At 30.9% G+C, this 20,808-nt stretch overlaps 1 protein-coding gene across 4 annotated transcripts in view; it reads right to left on the bottom strand.

Annotated features, from left to right (window-relative positions):
* LOC107454132 (toll-like receptor Tollo) overlaps positions 1-20,808 on the bottom strand; it is a 107,010-nt gene that overhangs the window by 22,336 nt on the left and 63,866 nt on the right. For all 4 annotated transcript variants that reach the window (XM_071178401.1, XM_071178402.1, XM_043041148.2 and 1 more), the window contains one exon: positions 5,669-10,218. In XM_071178401.1, the coding sequence (XP_071034502.1) occupies positions 5,721-9,329 (3,609 nt within the window). In that variant the 5' untranslated portion in view covers positions 9,330-10,218 and the 3' untranslated portion in view covers positions 5,669-5,720. The remainder of the gene's footprint in view (positions 1-5,668; positions 10,219-20,808) is intronic.

Below are 20,808 nucleotides of genomic sequence, written 5' to 3'. Positions count from 1 at the left end.
TGAGTGCATGCAATTATAATTAAATAATTCTTACATATTTTTATATTTTCAATTCCAATCCCTCGCTTCGATTCTAAAAGAAATATAATTTGAGACTATAATTGCGTATTGATAGATTACTTCTTGGTAAGTCTAGTTTAGATGGCCATAGAGAAGAAATGGCCAGTGGAATAATATATATATACTTATATGTTTTCCTAGATCCAGCTNATATAAATATATATTGCATCAGGTGCAGTTTCACAGGAAGCAGTTAACTTGTTTATCAATTAGGGGTCAAATGTTTTTCGTGCATTTAGTATTCTGTTGTTTTTCAATGCGTAGGTTATATTTTTTTTCAACTAGTTAAACATTCAAAGAATATGTATAATCCAATCTTTGCTCCAGAGAAAAAAGCAGTGGAATATTATATTGGAGTGACGCTATAAATTCGGTGGTCATCTCAACATTAACTTTAGGAGAGGTGGTCACTTTTCATTGATACTTATTAACGTATCAAATATATGATGAATTTTAGTAAATTAGTTCTCAAAACCACGCTTAATATCTCGAAAGATAGAAATGTAGTTACGAAATCCTTGGGTTCGTTAATAATAACTAAATCGGGAGTCATCTCATCATCAACTTTAGGAGAGATGGCTACTTTTCATTAATATTCATTAAATTAGTTTTCAAAACCACGCTTAATATCTCGAAAGATAGAAATGTAGTTACGAAATCTTTGGATTCGTTAATAATATCTAAATCTAGAGTCTTCTCATCAACTTGAGGAGAGATGGTCACATGAAATTGAGGAGAGATGGCCACTTTTCATTAATGCTTATTGCCGTATCAAGTACCGTAGGGTCCTTAAAAAATTTAAATTGGTAGAAAAAGTAAGAAAATAGGATGTATTTTAGTAAATTAGTTTTCACCACCATGTTTAATATCTCTAAATAAATCTAGTTACTAAATCTTTGGGTTCGTTAATGGTTTCGTGGACTACAAATTTATAAACAAATATGTTTACTAAGCTATTTTATTTTGGTTAAAAAAAATTAAATTTTTTAACTAAAATTTTACTTAATTAATTTAAATTTTATTAAATTATAATTATTTTTTTACACAAAAAGTTTTATTTATCATGGAGATATTGGAAAAACACTAAGTAAAAAAATAAATGCAATATAAAAAAAATTCAAAATACAAATGGCAATAGTTAACGTCATATTAAATTTTTTTCTTATTAAATTTAACAAATTTGAGCGTTAATGTGAGTATCCTGGGTTATTCGCGTTTCCTATGTTAACTTTTTTTTTCTCAATGAATGCACAATGAACATAAAAAAAAACCTTTCTTAGAGTAAAAAAGGAAACAATAAAAGGTGTTTTATGAATCCTCGGATTCCTGGAAATCAGTATTTTTCTTTCCTGAGATCCTGGGATGCAGTAAATCTAAAGAAAGCTCGGTAATACAAAATGCATCACTGACACTTATTTTCAGTGTAAAGGAATAAAATACCCACTGGAGCAAGGAAAAAAGCTTTACAAAACTGGAAATATCACCTCCAACAAGGTTTTTTTCTTTTCTTTAGGGCACGCAGGGGTTTGTAAATCGTGTAGCAAAAGAATGTGAAAGTCAAGGAATTAGAAAATAATGTAGATGTTTTCCACTTTCTGTCTTCGGGGAAATGGTTGGGATGCTTTAAATATTTTCTTTAAATTTCTTATTTCACTTCATCAGTAATTAATTAAATATTTAAAAAACGAATTTCAAATCGGAATTATTTGATTGTTAAATTTATTCCAATTTTTTTAAAAACCTTTGTTTCTATTTATTATTCCGCTTGAAAAAAATTTTTAATATTGGCATTCTCTTAGTGTTATAAGAACGTTTTATGAAGCATATTTAACTGTAAGCAATTAATCTACTAAGAACCCTGTCAAGTTGACCACCTATCTAAGTTGACCTCCTTAACTAAGAACCGGATTTATTCTACCAAGGAAGAATCCCCACCACCGCTAAGACCCACTGAGTACATCTGTGGAAGTTATGTGATCTGTCGATAAGCAGTACCATGGACACAGGGATCAGAGGAAAATTTCCTTCCTCTTCCAATCTATGTCTAAATTACGTATGTGGTCTTACGAATGAGTGATACTGCCATTTATCCGTGGGGTTCTAAGCTAACGCGTACTTTCACCCTCGCGGTGTTTTCTTGTACAACAAAAGGCGCACCTTCCTGACCTAATTAGTGAAAAGCCAATGGATGGCTAGCTAGGAGTATCCAAGTGTCATCAGAGACACAATATAATAAGTATCTCTTAAGACCACTAACAAAATATACATTTTTGCATACATATTTGCTTGTTCTTTTTTTAAAAAACTAACCAGTGTTTAATATTTAAGTTTTTTAACACATTTTAATTCATTTTGGGAATTAATCTAGGTTTTTAAGTTCAATAAAACTTAAAATCATGTTAAAAATATTTACATTTATCTTTTTTTTTTCTTTTTTGTAGAATATTAGAAATGCATTGATAACATATTATAAAAATAACACAAGATAACGAATGATAAAAGATATAAAAACACTAACTCATTCATTTTAATGAGATCACCCACAAAGTTGACCTACAATGTATACACCGCATGTGGTCAACTTACCCACGTTTCATTGCATTAGATTTCAAGTTCCGATCCGTATGCGTTATTGGTATTTTGAAACTTAGTTTGAAATTGTTTTTTCAAGGTAGGAAAAAATAATAATTTTTATGGTATAAAATATTCAGTTTTTATTTTATTAATTTGAAGAAATATATAAACAACAGGAAACCGAAATATTTGTTTCGGTTTTCAAAAAATTAATATCCGCCTTTCATTCCAAACATGAGAACCCCTTTTTCATTTATTGAATGTTCGAATAATTTTAGTTTTTCTCGAGGCGCAGAATTCAATAAAATAAAAAAAAAGAGTTATTTTGTTTGTATCTATTAATAATAAAAATAAAAATTCGTTCTGTGCTCAAGTACTTTCGGATAAATATTCAATTACTTTTCGACATTTCCGTCTTGTTGAAATTCCGGAAAATTCCAAGAAAAAATGCCCTTCTCTGCTTTCCCGTATTATTGTTCATATGTAAAGGAAACTAGTCTCAAAGTTTCCTTTCTCGCAAAATAGTAAAAGAAAATTTATCTTAGAAAGGATTTTCTCTTTGCACTTTTGTTTCGAAGGTATATTGAGAAAAAAATATATATGTGATATCAGAAAACAGTGTTGAATAAATTAGTTTTACGTCTGCATTTATTTTGATACGCGGTAGCTAAAAAATAGGGCATTGTAGGTATTATTAAAATTTATTCAATTAAATGTGCCCATGTACACACATTTAAAAGAGTATCAACTCTCTAATATGCCATATTAAAGAAAGAAGGCCATATTAAAGAAAGAAGTTTCGAAGTTATACGTGATATCAGAAAACAGTGTCGACTAAATAAGTTTTACGTCTACTTGTATTTTGATAGAGGGTAACTAAGAAATAGAGCATTGTATGTATTAATAAAATGTGCCCATGTTCACACATTAAAAGAGTATCAACTCTCTTATAAGTCATATTAAAGAAAGAAGTTTCGAAGTTAGTTATACGTGATATCAGAAAACAGTGTCGAATAAATAAGTTTTACGTCTACTTGTATTTTGATAGAAGGTAGCTAAGAAATAGGGCATTGTAGGTAATTAATAAACCGTGTTCAATTAGATGTCCCCATGTACACACATTAAAAGAGTATCAACTCTCTAATATGTCATTATATTAGAGAAAGAAGTTTCGAAGTTGTACGCGATATCAGAAAACAGTGTCGAATAAATAAGTTTTACGTCTACTTGTATTTTGATATAGGGTAGCTAAGAAATAGGGCATTGTGGGTATAACAAAAAATATTTTCAATAAAATGTGCCCATATACACATATTAATAGAGTATCAACTCTCTAATATGTCATATTAAAGAAAGAAGTTTCGAAGTTATACGTGATATCTGAAAACAGTGTCGAATAAATAAGTTTTACGTCTACTTGTACTTTGATAGAGGGTAGTTAAAAAAATAGGGCATTGAAGGTATAAATTTAATTTAATGTACGCACGTACATACATTAAAAGCGTATCAATTCTATAATATATAATTATGTTAAAAAAAGTTTCGAAGTTACATTGCTTTCTGATCACAGATATTTTTATCAATGTCGAATAAATTAGTCTTACAAAGAAATAACATGCAAATCAAGGAAAAATCGCTTAAAAATATGCATTCAAAAGCTTGAAAGTACTCTATAATGGTTCAATGGTATACTTATAAGAATTGAAACAAAAAAAAATTATTAAAAAATTGCTAACATCAAATCGTGTTGTGTCCGTGATAAGCTATTAATAAGAGTTGTAAAAAATTTAAAAAAAAGTCACTTAAAGACAATATGTGCAATCTTATTTTGATTCGTGTAAGTTTAGACAAAAAAAAATGCGTCACTTTAAAATATTCTACTTTTGCGTTTCACTGTTTAAGGAAGGGGAAAAAAATCAAATCTTGCGTGTATAACATCTCCAGTCAATGAAAAATAACGTCCGGGTATTAAAATATACGTTCAAAAGCTCGTAAGTACCCTATAACTGTTCAGTCATTTTAACTTGAGTTACTAACATTTTTTTTTTGCTTTTCATTTTTTGCGTTCACGTATGAAGCAAAGAAGGCAATTTGTGATAAAAGCTTTCTGTTCATACATAATTCATTCTGCTATAGTTTTTAACCAGGAGAACATCCTGTTTCGAGTTGTGCTTGTTCCTTCGAACATTTCAGGGGTGGTTCGAAAGAAAATGAAAAGAAACAAAAAAATTCACTTTTACGACTCTTTTACTTTCAACCAGGATTTGAATTTTGCGTGCATTTCGGGAAAATTGGATGGATTTTCCACTGCTTTTTCTCTATTTTTCCCCATCTTGATTGTGAAAGCGTTGAGCCTAATTTTTTACGTCAACTGAAAGTGAAATTTTGTGTTTCAAACGTGGAAGTATCTATTTTTAGCAGTTTTTAAAGTGTGAATAAGTAGAGACTATGTATATAAACTAGGCTTAATGAGTGTTCGAATTGTGAGGAAAAAAATTTTAACATTTTTTTAAATTCTTTTAAAGTGTGTTATAGTTTGTAAAAGTGCATTGACTACGTATTCAATTTTTATTTTTTTGCAATTCATTTTCTTAAATAATTATTACAGCTTAATTTTAAATAAAACTCAATTTTTTTTTCTTGAAATATTGATTTTTATTAAACAAATGGAATTTAAATAAAAATTAAATAAATATAAGAAATTAAAGGAATGGTAAATAAATGTACTAAAATCTTTTTTATGTATTATTAAAGAATTGAAATTAAAGGAAAAAGAATTCAAAACGCGTCAATTAGTATATACGAAATTCCTTACAATATTAGTAATATTTAGTAAAAATATTTAAATCGACAAAATTTTCAGGCTTAAACAATCTACATGTGGGGAAAAGGAGTGTTCTTCTTACATATTTTTTTATCCTCCCATAACTGACACGACTATTTTTGCAATGACTGTAAGCAATGAATAACATAATAAATAACAAAATGAATAACATAATAAATGTTAGTAACAAAGAGAAATCGTAATACTTACATTTATGTATATCACAGGCATGTTAAGTTGAACCCTATACGGTCCCATCACATCACACCAATTTTACAGAATTCGTAATCGAGGATCTTCGGAGCGAGGAAGTTTTAAAATCCTTGCAACTGACACTGTCTTTGTGAAGTCTAGCTTCAGGCATTGCAAACCGAAGCTTTTCCCAAAACCTCCTATCACCCCAATGAACTAGCGTAGCAGATCTCAAGCAGATCCGGACATCCGGTTCCAGCTGCTTGAAACTGATTTTGTCCAGAAGAACCACAATGACTCGATGACGCCGGTTAATCTGAGTCTCATGGTGTGCAGCTTTCAACTCGTATATGCACCATTCACTCTTCAGATATTGCTCAGATATTACAGCAACCGTACAGCGGCTGCACTCAATTGCTTCCGAAATGGCTTCAGCAACGTACTCAGCCATCGGTAAATCTCTGTATCGTAAACACAGTCTGTGCGGATAAGTACCATCTTCAAGCTCAGGAGCAAGCATTTGTGACACAAAAGCTTCATCTTTCTTGCAATAGGACAAAAATGCGTCGAATAGTTTTTCATTCTCAGCGGGGTAGTTATTCCGCTGAAATAATCGTATACCGTAACGGCTGTAAAACCATATTTTCATCTCACTGTTGTAGATGAAGAATAGAATCAAACAGAAGACTAGTAGAATAAATAAGGATGGAGCTAATATCATGACAGGTATGTAATCACCCGAAAATTCAGCTTTGTAATAGGTTAAAGCACTGTGATTGGAACAAGCGGTGGAATTGAATTCCGTCACATACAAGCCAGCCGAATGGTTCTTGTAGCATCTCACATCTTCACGATCTAGTACGAAAGATCCAGAAACTAGGAGCCAGTCCTGGAAATTTCCTAAATAGTCGCAAGAGCACGTCCAACTATTGTGCCCAAGCTGCACTTGAGAAAGACGATGATTGAAGTTGAGATTCCATACCTGAAAATCAACAAGATTGTTGTGATCCAGGTATAGAACTTTTAAGAATTTCATGTGTGTAAAACTGGAATTATTGATGACTGACAAACGGTTATAGGACAGATACAATTCTTGCAGTTTTGTGAGATTAAGGAATTCATGACCTTGGATGACCGATATGTAATTGTGTTCCAGATGCAGGGACTGCAAATTTTGTAATCCGTTAAACGTTCTATTTCGAATCGCATGTATATTGCTGCCATTCATGTGAAGCACTTTCATGTTCTTGCGTCCGATAAAGGAATGACTGCCAACTTGGCTCATGTCATTTCCATCTAAATACAAATCCGTCACATCCATGGGGATTCGAGCTGGAACGCGGGAGTACCTTCTGGAACTACAATCAACAATATTAGTATTCCAAGTTTGATCAGAATAACAAGTGCAATTTTCAGGGCAAACCATCTCACAATCACAAGCATCGAATTCACAGCAGTGGCAGAGGGCGAAACAATGGCTTCTGTATTTGCATAAGAATTCATTCGACTTGGCTTTTGTAATCGGAATCAAAACATTTTGACGTGGAAACGTCATGTAGCACAAAACATCATCTAAATCGGCGATATGGGGGTACTGCCTCATTTCATCCAGATTATTTATGCGCTGCAGCCATTCCATGGTGCAGTCGCAATGCAGTGGATTTTCCGATAAATAAAATACGGGCAACATTTTCTGAATCGGAACACTTCGTAGTCGCAAAGCATTGATATCTAAGTTTTGAATATTATTATTACGTAGATCCATCGAAGACAAGTTGGTTTTGCTCATAAATGTGAAAGAATTTATTATGTTCAAAGAATTGTTTCGCAAAGAAGCTATTTCCAAAGCATTTGGAAAAGAAGCTGCGTTAATTTCTTGTATTCTATTAAAAGAAGCATCCATGAATTTGAGTTTAAGAACACTTTCCATTTCAAAGTAATTACCGAGACTGTCAATAAAATTAGAATGCATATCCAATGTAATAAGACCAGTAGGTACCAGTGCATAATCGAACCATGTTATGTTATTTCGAGAGACATTTAGTGACTTTAAACTTTGTAGGTTCATAAATAAACCATTTATGTCAGTTAGAAGATTATCATTTAATTCAATATGTTCCAACTCAATTGCATCATCAAATATACCATGCTCCAAAGATTGTATCCTGTTTTTTGAAAGATCCAGCACACGTAACGAGTATTGGTCACGAAGGGTACCCCGACTTAAATTTCCGATGAAATTGTTCTTCATGTTTAAAGTATGAAGGGTCTTCAAATTTTCTAAAGTATCATTGGTAACATTCGATAAAGAATTCATGGATAAATCTAAATCGTGTAGAAATTCCATCTTGTTTATAGCGATTGGGAATGATGTCAAACTGTTGTTTTTTAGGCTTAAGGAATGTAGATGTGTAAGATTCGTGAATGCATCCGAATGAATTAGTTCCATGTGGTTATTGGTTAATAATAGCTGTTTCAGATTTAGTAAGCCATAAAATGTTTCAGCCTCGATCAGTCTAAGCTTGTTATTAGTTAAGTCTAGGTCTGTAAGACTTATTAAATGAGACAAAGCTTTTTCCGCTATGTACTCTATGTAATTATCTTTCAGATTTAGAACATGCAAGTTTACAAGAGTCTGAAATGGCGTTCCTTCTATCCTTCTCACTCTGTTGTAACTAAGATTTAGCACATTTAGTTTATTAGGATTCTTGAAGGAGTCTAGAAGGAAATGTAAATCGAAAATAATGTTATAGGACACATCTAGATGAGAGAGTTGGGACAGGGATCGGAACAAAGCGGAGGGGAAACCAGCTATGGAATTGTTCCGGAGTAATATTTCACGGAGTTCTGTGGAATGGTGGAAAAAGTGTGGATGGAATTCACTTAGTTTGTTATTGGACAGATCAATAAATTGGAGCCTTTGTAGTCCTATCAAAGCATAAGGTGACATTTGAGAAATATGATTGTCACTGAAAGATATATTTCTCAGTCTTCTTAAGGACGAAAGCACTTCATCTGTAAGATATTTCAAGCGGTTGTGGGATAAATCTAACATCTGCAGTTCTGGAATGCAAGGGAACAGCTTGCGTTCCTCCAGGCCAAGAAGTTTTGCATCCTGCAAGCCATTTCCACTGAGATTCAAAAGCTTAAGATTAATAAGGCCACAGAATGGATATTCGGGAAGCATAATGATGTTGTTGTTCGCAAGATCAAGGTTCTCGAGTTCTCGAACTTTCATAAAGGTGGTCGGCCCGATGGTCAAAGTGGTTCGAGTTCCTTCAAGCTTTCCAGTGTGCACCGTTAAGTTCTTAAGTGACGTGAGTCCATATAAAGCATCGTCAGCTAATTCGGAAAAAGAGCAGCGTTCAAACCTCAGAGACTGCAATTGTTTGAGATGCGCTAAGGAACTGTTTGTAAGGCGCCCTTCAACGTATCGATCATCACAGATAATAGTCAACCCAGTTGTGTGAGATGACTGTATAAGGCTCAAGTTCGTACTGTCTATTGAAGTGCCTACGCCGCTCACGTGACAAGTTAATATTACACTTGGCTCTAATGTATTACTTTTCATTGTAGTCCATTGGCAATCACTAGGTGCCATGTAATTCATGGCACATATCCGTTTAAAATGCAAAAGTAGAGTTAGGAAGAGTATTACGACTTTAATTTGGTCCTTCATTTCGACGAAGTGATATGTAGAAGTACTAAACAAAAATCAGCAGCTGAAGCACTTTCTTTCTATAAATATCTTATACAAATTGACTTCCATCAACAGCCCTATATATATAATACTTTTATGTCCAAAGAGAGAAAAAATAGTTTCTCTAAATAGTATATCTAACTTTATTTCTATTTCACAGTAACGAAAAAATATTTCATATCACACTAGAAGAAGACGAGAATCTTTTTTCTTTTGCTTCGCATAAAGTAGGAAAAGAATAATTATCTCGAGTCTTCGAAGTCCCATCAATACTGCACGTAAAAAAATTGTATCGAATACCTCTGCTAAACTAAGATGTAAGGCTTTTCAAAGAAATTTCAGCTGTTTCCAAAAACGAAAAGCTTTTTTCTATCACTTTGCAGGTAAGAAAAAGAAACTTCTAAAAAACTTCTTTTTATCCTATTGTTTCTGAAAGCTCCCAAACTTAATCACCAAATTGGAAGCTACCCTTGAAGAAGATAAAGAAGACCGCTTCAGACAATTGGTGGCCACGGGGATTTAACCAGTTGGTTCCTCTTCCCCGAAGTGTCCGTACAAGAATTCCTTTTTGGACATCTGTCAGCTGAACTAAATACCTCCTCAGATGTCACTTTGGGAGCACATGGACATTTCTGGCTCATTTGCAGCTGGAACTTTCAGGTGAGCATTACATAAGCTTCCCATTAATTTCGAAGATGCTGTAAATCAATTGAGCGAAGAATTCTCGAATACCAGGCCTTATTCGGTCACACACTGCCTACTGGAGTATGAAATGGACCTCGAAATAGAGACAGATGGCTCCCTGGTGGCAACGTGAAAATTGCCGCTAGAACGGCATACGACAGGACGATCCTTCTTGACAATAAATCTAAGAAAGAAAGAAAAAAAAGAAAATGCTTTTAGCATACATGGTATTGTAGAATAGGTAAAAGAAATGGTATTACAAGAGTAATAATTGTAAGGGTAACTATTGCGAAACAATGATTAACCACAGTTTTTTTAAGAAAAAAGATATTGCTTTTAGCATACCAGGCATTGTAGAATAATGAAAGAAATTGCATTACATGGGTAATAATAGTAACAAAATTGTATTTACCACAAATTTTTAATGATTTCTTTGAACAGTTAAAAATGTATATCAATCACCATCTTAAAATGACGGTAAAAGGTCTTATAGATTTAATTATTTTATGCATATTTTATGGAATATAACCTGGTAGTATTTGAAAATATATTTTAAGTATATAAAATTAAATGTGTTTGCCAATTTCAATACAAAGTTTTTAAATTTTTTTATTTTTTCTCGTAGCTTGTCATTGTTTGAAAAACCCTTGTACTACATACAGAAAGTTTATAGCAATATTATTTATAACTGTTATAAAACGAATAATCCAATGAATATACTTTTAAATGACACAATAATAAAAAAATAAACGCATTTTTCCTTTAGTATAAATGGTAAAAATTTCCATACTTTTCAATCCTATCCTTGTATTGTATATATAGGTTGTGTATATAGGTTGCAACTGTATTATAACTATTAAAAGAGCTCCTAACAAATTTATAACAGTATTTCCCCATATTAAACCACATAAAATGGAATAGCATAATGCCATGTAACTTTTCACTTTTAATGTAATTAGCTTTAGCTAATCAAAAACATTAATCGTATAATGGAACAAAAATATAAATTCACGTATCAATAAAGTAAACAAATGCTCATTATTTGTGAAACAATTAACCATTCTTTTATATGAATCATTTAAAATTTCAAGAACCCTGAAATATTTAAGTTATACATTTACGTGTAAACATTTTAAAAAACATCCCTAAGCGTGAATCTTCAAATTATCCATTAACATAAATTGTTACATTTTCCTAAATATTTGAATGGTTCATAAACATAAATGCACCAATTCTCGGGAAATATTGGATACTTTTTTTTACGATTTTTTAATTAGAAATAATAAAATTAAAAAAAAAGCTCGAGTAATAAGATAATAGCACTGTTATTAGAAACTAAATTTTTATAAACCTCGCGTCCTTTTTATTTTAACCTTTTCTTGTTTTGGTGGTGGTGCAATTTTCACTTATCTCTGCCACAAGCGGAAACAGTAAGCTGTCTTCTTCCGAAGCCGTAAGCAGTTGGAATAAGGTTTTTCAAATTAAACGTTCTTTTTCGAAAGCTTGAGATTAAAAAGTGGTTTTTTAATCTTTTTGTTTGCCTGAGCGTCTAGGCAATTGTTCGTAGCTTGGCTCGATTCCAAACTGAGTCACAAAAGATTTGATGGAATTTTAACCGCCAACAAATAGTTTCTTTATATAATGAGAGAGACACTTTAATTACTTTACAAGATTCAGGAACGAGATTTCTGCTTTTGTGCGTTCGATTTTGTTCTGTTTGTGTGTTTGGAGACGCGGAGTAAACAAGGTTAAAGAACGGCCATTTACTAGCTACAGCCTTAATGCTTCGTTACTTTTTCATTTAAATCTTTTCATTCATTATTGCGGAACGAAATAACTCTTATTTCATGAATGAAATTTGTTTTTCTTATATCTTACAATGCTGTAGAATTCTTTTTAAAAAATAGAAAAGATACCACTCGTTATTTATAGCTACAAAACAGTTTCCTGACTTAACAAAGAATGAAACATATATTATTTTCTTAATTAATATAGTTTGAAAAAAAAATCCACAGTTTCCTTGATACTGTATTTCACAAGTTTCACATTTAAACTTTCAAGTATTATGTAAAGTTACACATTTAAATTATTAAAAGCTTTTTTTTTTCTTTGGAAATTGTAGCAATTTGTGCGTCTTTGCCCTGCCTACTTATAAAAAGAATTAAAACATAGCTATGTTTAAAAAAGCGTGGGCGACGCTGCTCTACTGCCGTGGCTCCGCCATAGGTGCCCACTGGGTAACGAGGAGAGAGTAGCAGTTCCGGCACTCTTGGCCAATGGGAGGACAATACATCCCAAGTGCCCACCATTAAAAAAAAAAAAATTTAAAAAGCAAATAAGAAGTAATATAAAATTTTAAATGTCGCCTAAATAAAATTTAAAAAATATTTGTGTCTATATTTTTATTATACTATCATCATATTAGTTTTATAAAAATAATATTTCTTCAAAGGCTTTAAAAAAACAAGCTGTTTAGGAATGCACATGTGTTCAATATTTTTTAACCATTGATTGGTATTTTTTATTCAATCCATTGGACTCATTCTATTAGGAATTAAAGTTAATATACTCTCCTTGTATCAAGCAAATCAAGATTAACAATCCGCATGTGTTAAAGATTTTAAATCCTAGATAAGTTAATACAATTTACTCTAACTTAGTGATTAATCAATGGACTTATCTGTTATGAATCATCATTTCGTATATCCCGTTTTAAAAGAATCAGGATTGATGATCCCCCCCGCATTAAAATATTTTAGCCCTAGATTCATCATTAGGTGAAGCTCTGTGAATATCATTGAATGTATGAAACCTTGGTAGATGTTTGAAGATTGTATCTTAACATAAATAACAGTATGCCTTTGAGAAACTAGTAACCATTAGTAGCTTTATAACTTTTAGCTCATTTAGATATTTATCCTAATCGAAAATAGTAAATCAATTTTATTCATCAATTATATAAGTCCCTCTATGATTTAAATTTTATCCAGTTGTTGTTGTTGCGACTCATACTCCAATGCCTGACGAAGTCAAACAAGGTCCATTAGATCGTTAACTCTAAGGAAATCGAGACCAGAAGGGGGGGAGATAAATATATGTCCTCTCTGGAAAGTCCCAAACAGTCCAGGATGTGTTCGGGAGAAGCCTGCTCAGTTTGACATTTGGAGCAGACCTTGAAGATTCTCCTGCCTTCGAAAAACGACAGACTTTTTGTGTGAACGCTTGCTAATCTGGAAATTGTGGTTTTAGAAGCTCTGTCACACATGAGGGCGAATATAAAAATTTCATCCTTATATAATGAAGTTTTAAACAAATTTTATGACTTTATAATAACGTTTTGAGAGTTATAGTAGCTTCTGGTTGCTGGTAACTTCCTAAGAATCGAGTATGAAAATTTACTCTTTAATGAAAAACTATAATTAAAATTTGAGTTTCACATTTAGTAATCTAAGATCCCCAAAACTTTTTAAGCCTTGCATAAAAATAAAAAAAAATACGAATTATAACGATATTCTATTTGGATCTTCTGAAAAAGAGAACGTGTCACCGAATATAGTCAAAAGAATTGCTCACACTTCTACCCCCAAGGAATATAGAATTCGCTAACACTGAAGTCGATTCAATTTCAATAAAAACGGATTCCAAAACTGGACAGAAGGAAGTCATGCTTTGAATGAAATAAAGTCACGTAACGACGTTTCCCCAAGATCTATTTGAAAACTAGAAGGATTGTCTAACTCAAAACTTTGGAATCGAATATTTTTTTTTAGTGTTAAGAATAAGCTTTGGGGAAAGGGTAAGGAACACTCAACAAATCTTATTTCCGTTAAGAAAAAAATCACTTATATTTTTTTTAAGAAAAGGAATAGATTTTAACTGGACATTACCATGATATAACGTATCGATAATCAGTGATAAATTAGATCTGTCACTTTTCAATATCATGCATTATATCATGCTTATTTATTTTATTTTAACGTTTCAAGCCATTTTCATAATTAGGGGATACGGGTAAAAGATGGACAAAATGTAACAGTGAATAAATGTTATAAACTTAGTGTTACGAAATTAGGGTATAATTCTTTAAAAAACGTTATCTCAAATAACAACAGAGCCTTCCAAAAACAGTCATAAGCATTTATATTAAGTAATTCAATAACAGTTTCTCCGAACACAAATTTTTACAAGCAAACAAAATTTTAATTAAAGAAAAACACATTTATTTCAATAAAAATATTATTAACAATAAAAAATTCCCCACTTTAAAATAGACGAAAAAGCTCCAAGCTACAAAATACTCATTTCTCTTCAACTAACCCCGAAGTTTCTTGCAATTACGAAAATTCCTACTTTGCAACAATTACCACAGCGGCACTTCAATAAAACAAGCAATAAGATTTGTAATAACTTAAATTGAAACAATTGCTTCGTTCAAAGAGACAACTAAATTTTTGCAAAACATTTTTTCTCTCTCTCATTTTTTCATTCCTCAAAACGCTTCTAATTGCCGGCGATAACTGCAATCTAACACTACAATTCTCATAATTTTCCACTGTCGGCGCCCAATAACATTAGAACGCTAAAAAGAATTTTATTTTTCTATTTTTTTCTTTTCAGTTAAGGATTCGGGCAGAGCTCATTAACGAAAAAGGGGGCACCCGTTATATTTTTCGGTAATTAGTAGTCAGCACAGAGTTTTGTTTATCATTTACCAAGACTGCGGGGTTTACTTGTTGAGTTAGAAGCGATATTTCTCACTAATTACGCAAATTGGAGTGATATAAGTAGTTTTAGGGGAAGCAAGATATGCGAAGGAGCATGAATTATTAGAAATCGGATTAATTATCCAAGGAGAGTACCACCATGGGGAATTAGAAATCGCTGGTAGTTAATTTGCCTTTGCTCAAGAAACGTCGGATTTAATTAGACGGATATCCCAATACTAGACTTGCTTTATAAATGATTGCATTAAAATTATTTGTGCGAGAGAAAAATATCATTAAGAAACAAATAAAATACAGTTTTTAAATATGACCTTGGATAAAGATGTTTTTATATATGCATTCAGTTTCTTGGAAGATAAAAACTCAGAAAAAATACGAAAATGTTGAAATGAAATATTATGTATCTTATTATAATGTACGATCTTGCTGGTTACCAATAAAAGTGCGGAAAAAAAAGAAGTTTGATTTATTTTAAATCTGTCCAGTCATGTTTTTATTGAAGAATTCAATAAAAATGACTTTTTGACAAAATCAGTTTAAAAATCTAAAAACTCCAGAACCACCGCTATAAAAATGGCCCAGTTCAAAAAAAAAAGGAGGGGGAAAAAGTAAATTAATAAAAATCGCATATTAAGATTGTGACATATAACAAATAAGATTTGTACATACCAATTCTAGACTTGGCTAATAAATGATTGCATTAAAATTATTTGAATGAGAAAAAAATATTATTAAGAAATAAATTAAGGAAATATGTTTTTAAATATAACCTCAGATAAATCATATGTTTTTATATTTATTCAGTTCAGAAAGATACAATCTCAGAAAAAATCCGAAAATGCTGAAATGAAATATTATTTATCGTATTATTAAATACGATTAATAAATTTTTGGTTTATCAATAAAAATGAAAAAAAAGGTTTTATTTATTTTAAATTGATTCGGTTATAATGTTTTTATTGAAAAATTGAATGGAAGTGACATATTATGGAATTCGACAAAATCAGTTTTAAAGATCTAAAAACTCCCGAACACTGAAAAATAGTCAGGTTCAAAAACTAAATTGTATCTTAAAATTATGAGATAAAATAAATAAGCTTTGTAGAACCTTAAAATTTGAAGAAAAATCATGCTCATTTAAATTATTTCACATGGTTAATTATTTTTATAAAATTTCCCTTGACATGAATACTTTAGTTATGTTACATTTATATTAGACATATACTTAATTTTGACATTTTAATAACATATTTTCTGATAGATAAATAGGATGTGATATCCGAATTAATTTTAAAATAGTTATTATAACGTTTATAAATAATGTTAAAAAAATTCAGATCAAATAATTCAGAAAAAAAAATTCAGTTAAAATTCAGAACTATACTTATGGTAAAAATTCATAAAAAAATAACCATTCTAAAAACTTTATAGTTAGTAATTCTATAATATTTATTGTAATTATCCTAAAAATAATTATACTTTTTACAATTTAATAATTATTCTAAAAGGAAATTCTAAGAATTTTTATGAAATCTAAAGAAAAACTAAATAGAATAAAGAATTAATCAGAAGAAATCGAACATAATTAAAAATCAAGATAGTAGGAACTTCAAAGACACAGCACATATTAACTACCTATTTTGAGCAAACACTTTTAAATATATACAGGATATGCATTTTTTTAAATGGAGAAAACATAATTACTGATCCCGTGTAATACGTAATTACGCCATAAATATTACAAAATCTAAAAACATCACACATGAATAAAGATGAAATATACTCAACACATGGTTCTGCTGTCGAACTTTTTTCAACACAATGTATCAATTTTAATAACACATGCTCAGACGATTTCATAAATTCAGAATCGAATACATTAAACATAAATTTTCACCACTTTCTCGCCACAGCCAGACCGAACTGCACAGAGAATTAACAATGAGAACATTAAATCAAAAGTGTTAATTAAACCTAGCTTCCAGGAATTAGAATACAGCTATGATCTTCATTAAGCAAAAGTGGCGAAAATGACGTCATACTCGATGTGATTTACATCCGACGGACAACGCTGTTAAGTATCCCACCTTGCATCATGTTGTCGACACTTGCGGCAAGAATACACCATTTTGAAATTAAGACATCTTCTTATGATCGGCGTCGTTTGACCTGGACATCGAATATAGATATGGACATAAATTACGACACAGCAATCCCCTCCCCAATATTTTTTTTTCTTTATTTTGGTCTTTGTTCGAAGTTAATGAAGTCCTTTAAGACTCCATTATTACGATCGGTGCTCAACAATTCCACGTGTGATTAATCGCTTTTTGAGCGAAGTCAGAAACAATGACCTCCGGTATGAAAGCTATTCGCTTTTAGACAGAATAAATCATAAAAATGATTCTTCTTGGTGTTCTAAGGAATGTTCTTTTTTTCTTTAATTCCATTTTTTTTATACACATTTTGAGCTGGGGTCGAATGCAACAGCCGGCCATCTGGGTACAAATATATAAACTTGAGGGGTAATCGGGCAGCTAGTTTTATGAATTTTCCCGGGAATGCTGTGATTTTGTGCCCTAATGACTTTTCCTTCGATTTCTTTTGCGAAATTGTTTTATTCTTTTTTTTTGTTCCAGAAATTTTTCTTTCTTCAATACTACTCAGTTGTAAAGAAATCATAAAATAGCGCGTGCTGTATATTGCTTCCTCTTTTCAATAAATAAATACATATAATGTCATTAGTCACATTTTTATTTATAAATACAAATATTCAGACAGAATTTTAAATGACTAAGAACGCATCAAAAAATTATGCAATAAAAAAAAATCATTATAACAAACCAAAATTTATAATTTTAATGGATAATACCTTTTTGTATAATGATTATTATAGGGTTTAAGAAATTCTTATTTAAGGAATTAGCATAAATTTAAAGTTTTTTTATTATTTTTTTTTAATTTTTAATTAATTCCTATCAGATAAGAGAAAATTAATTCATTGCATTCTTAAATTTTGAAAGTAACGAATTATTTAGTGAAACTTTTCAAATAATTTTAGGAGCATTATAAAAAATAAAAAAAAAATTGGATTAATTGTGATGCTGTTTTTTCTCCTCTTTTATTTAGTCCACACACAATAAAATTTTAAGAATAGCGCAGGAGAAGGAATTTAGTTTTGCTTTCTGTTCCATTATTTTAATAACATTATTAGTTTATTTTTGTTGAAAACAAATTTTTAAAAAATGTTGTACATAACAGGGGAATTAAGTTTTGCTTTCTGTTCCATTTTTTTAATAACATTATTAATTCATTTTTTGTCGAAAATAAATTTAAAAAAATGTTGTACATAACAGGGGTTGAATAAAAGTGGCGACAAACTTAAAAGGGAATCACCAGGATTAAAATTGCTTAAGAACTTATACCCAGAAATGTCGTCATAAGCTGCTAAGGGTGATTTCCCATTACGAACTGTTTCCTCATGTGTTTTCGAACAGGCTTTAATAGGGAAGTGCCAATAGCTGCGTAAGACATTTCCGGACCTGGGTTCCTACGCAATTTCAATATTGATGATGTGCTCTAACTCTCCGAGAAGTTTGTCTTAACATTTAAGCGATGTCTAACGTTATTAAACTTGTACATTTTGACAAAAAATAAATAAAGTCCAAATGCCATTTAAAAAATCTGTAGTTCCTAGGAGCAAAACTAGTTCAGATTTGAAATCTCCAATACTAAGACAATACTACTAAAACTAAAAATTCGTTTTATCAACAATATTAATTAAAAAATCCCCTCAAAAAGGAAAAAAAAAAACAATACTCTACTTGACTAAATTTTCAACATGATTTTGAAGCAATGTTTCAAGCTTTTTCAAACACTAATATTAAAAAGTAGAATATTTAGGGTTATAATTGTTCATTTTTTGATGGTAATGTATATGGTTTATAAAATAGATATGGTTAACTTGGCAGAGGCTGGACGATATTGTTGTTCAAACCAATACATGATTTCTGACATCATATAGATGTATAGTCACCGATATTCTGCCTCTATAAGTTTCAGATCTACTTATCTGCATTCGTTATAGGTAGTTTTCAGTACAGATGCTTGGTAGACTATTGTTCTGCCTGATTGCTGCGAACAAAATTGCTTACAAATTGTTTTAATTTTACCACACACGTGCAACAATTTGGCCCTTTATGTATTCATGAGTTATTTTTCTTCTAACTACTCAAAACATTTTCGCAATTTTGAAAAAGAAAAAAAACCCAGACAGACAGTTGGTAAAAAAAAAAAAATTTTTTTTCAAATAAATAAATTTCTTTTTATTGTATAAAATGGTCACCTGCCACTGATTAAGACATTTAAACCAACCCTATAAACGTTCCATATTTTTTAAAACTATTAAATAGATGAGGGTAAAATATTCATCCGGGTATTAAATACTACTTAACATTAAACTCTACATCTGTTACGGGCAGTTTTCAGTACAAATGCCTAGTAGATCATTGTTTCACCTGATTGCAGAGAACAAAATTGGGCCAAACTTGCTTCCAAATTATTTTAATTTTACCACAAGCGTGCAATAATTTTGCCCGTTACATATTCAAGAGTTACTTTTTTTGCAACTCAGACTGTATCAAATTAGAAGAAAAAACACAAAAAAGTAATTTTTTAATAAACTTCCCCCTTTTTGCTCCCATTGTGTAACATGCTCACCTGCCATTGATTAAGACATCTAAACCAATCAAACCAAACCACCCAGTCACGTTTAATTCATTTTAGAACACACGTGTTTTTCTATAATAATACCCAATTACACTGTTACTTTTTGAACGTATTGTTTGGGATAGAACGAAAAGATGAAGGGGGAAGGAATGTTTTTCTAATGATCGCTACCCACTGCCTAAAATATTCTAGTAGTGCCATCAACTTCTTCACCAGATGCATCAAACTTAGCATAACTCGCTCCTAGTGCCGCAAGGAAAATTCAGTCAACGAAAAAGAGTAGTTCTTGGCAAGTTATTATAATAAGGTGCCTTTACCTTGGGGGTCAAATGATAAGTTATAAGAAATGATGATTTACAGCTACAGATCGAGTGCTTTTAACGCTTTCACAGACGGATACTAATGAGATACTTTTATTTTCCCATGACAGCTATTGAAGGGAAAAAAAGGGATAGCTCAGATATAAAACTGAAGAGTAAAACAAATAATTTTCATATTATTGTAAAGTTACAGTACTATTACTGAATAAAAATTATTAACAGTTCAGTCGTCATCATCATCAGTTCTAAAATAATAATTTAAATTATTATTTTAGAACTGATGATTTAGAGCAAGTGAAAGATTGCTTTTAACGCTGCCACAGACGAATATTGAGATATTTTTAATTTCCCATGAGAGCTATTAGAGGAAAAAAGAGATATCTCAGATATTAAGCTGAAATTCAAAACAAATAGTATTTTTTTCCCTGTAATTTCATATTGCTGCAAAGTTACTGCACTATTAGTGAATAAAAATTAATAACTAACGATGTTACTGAATTGTTTTTATGTTACATGCTGTAAATAATAATAATAAATAATGCTGTAAATGCTAAATTATAATAAGGAGTGAGACAAGCTATTTGCTGCTCCGATTTCATGTTTCAAACATATAATTACTGAAGAAAGAAAAACAACGTAAATAAGCTAAGTACGCCCTATCCTCATTTGGACATACAAATATTGAATAAGATTTAGTTATAACAAAATCAGATTCGTATTTTTTTTGTAAAAAAATTAAATAAATAATGAATAAAATATTTGAATTATATAACGAGATAATGGCTTTCGTTATTTTAGCTAAAAAAATTTAAGACGAAAATAATATATTTTATGAAATTATATTTAATAATGAAAAACATTTCAGTTAGTGTAGTTTGTCACATGAGTATTTTGAACACAGTATTCAGAGTTTCCACAACCTGGAAAAAATAAATTAGTGGTAGCTAAGATTTTTCAAGACTTCCGAAAAAAGCTTAAAATTTTGCTTTGAGGATTATGAAA

The sequence above is a fragment of the Parasteatoda tepidariorum genome, chromosome 3 (assembly GCF_043381705.1).
Source record: "Parasteatoda tepidariorum isolate YZ-2023 chromosome 3, CAS_Ptep_4.0, whole genome shotgun sequence".
NCBI lineage: Eukaryota > Metazoa > Arthropoda > Arachnida > Araneae > Theridiidae > Parasteatoda > Parasteatoda tepidariorum.
This window is presented reverse-complemented; position numbering and strand designations above follow the sequence as displayed.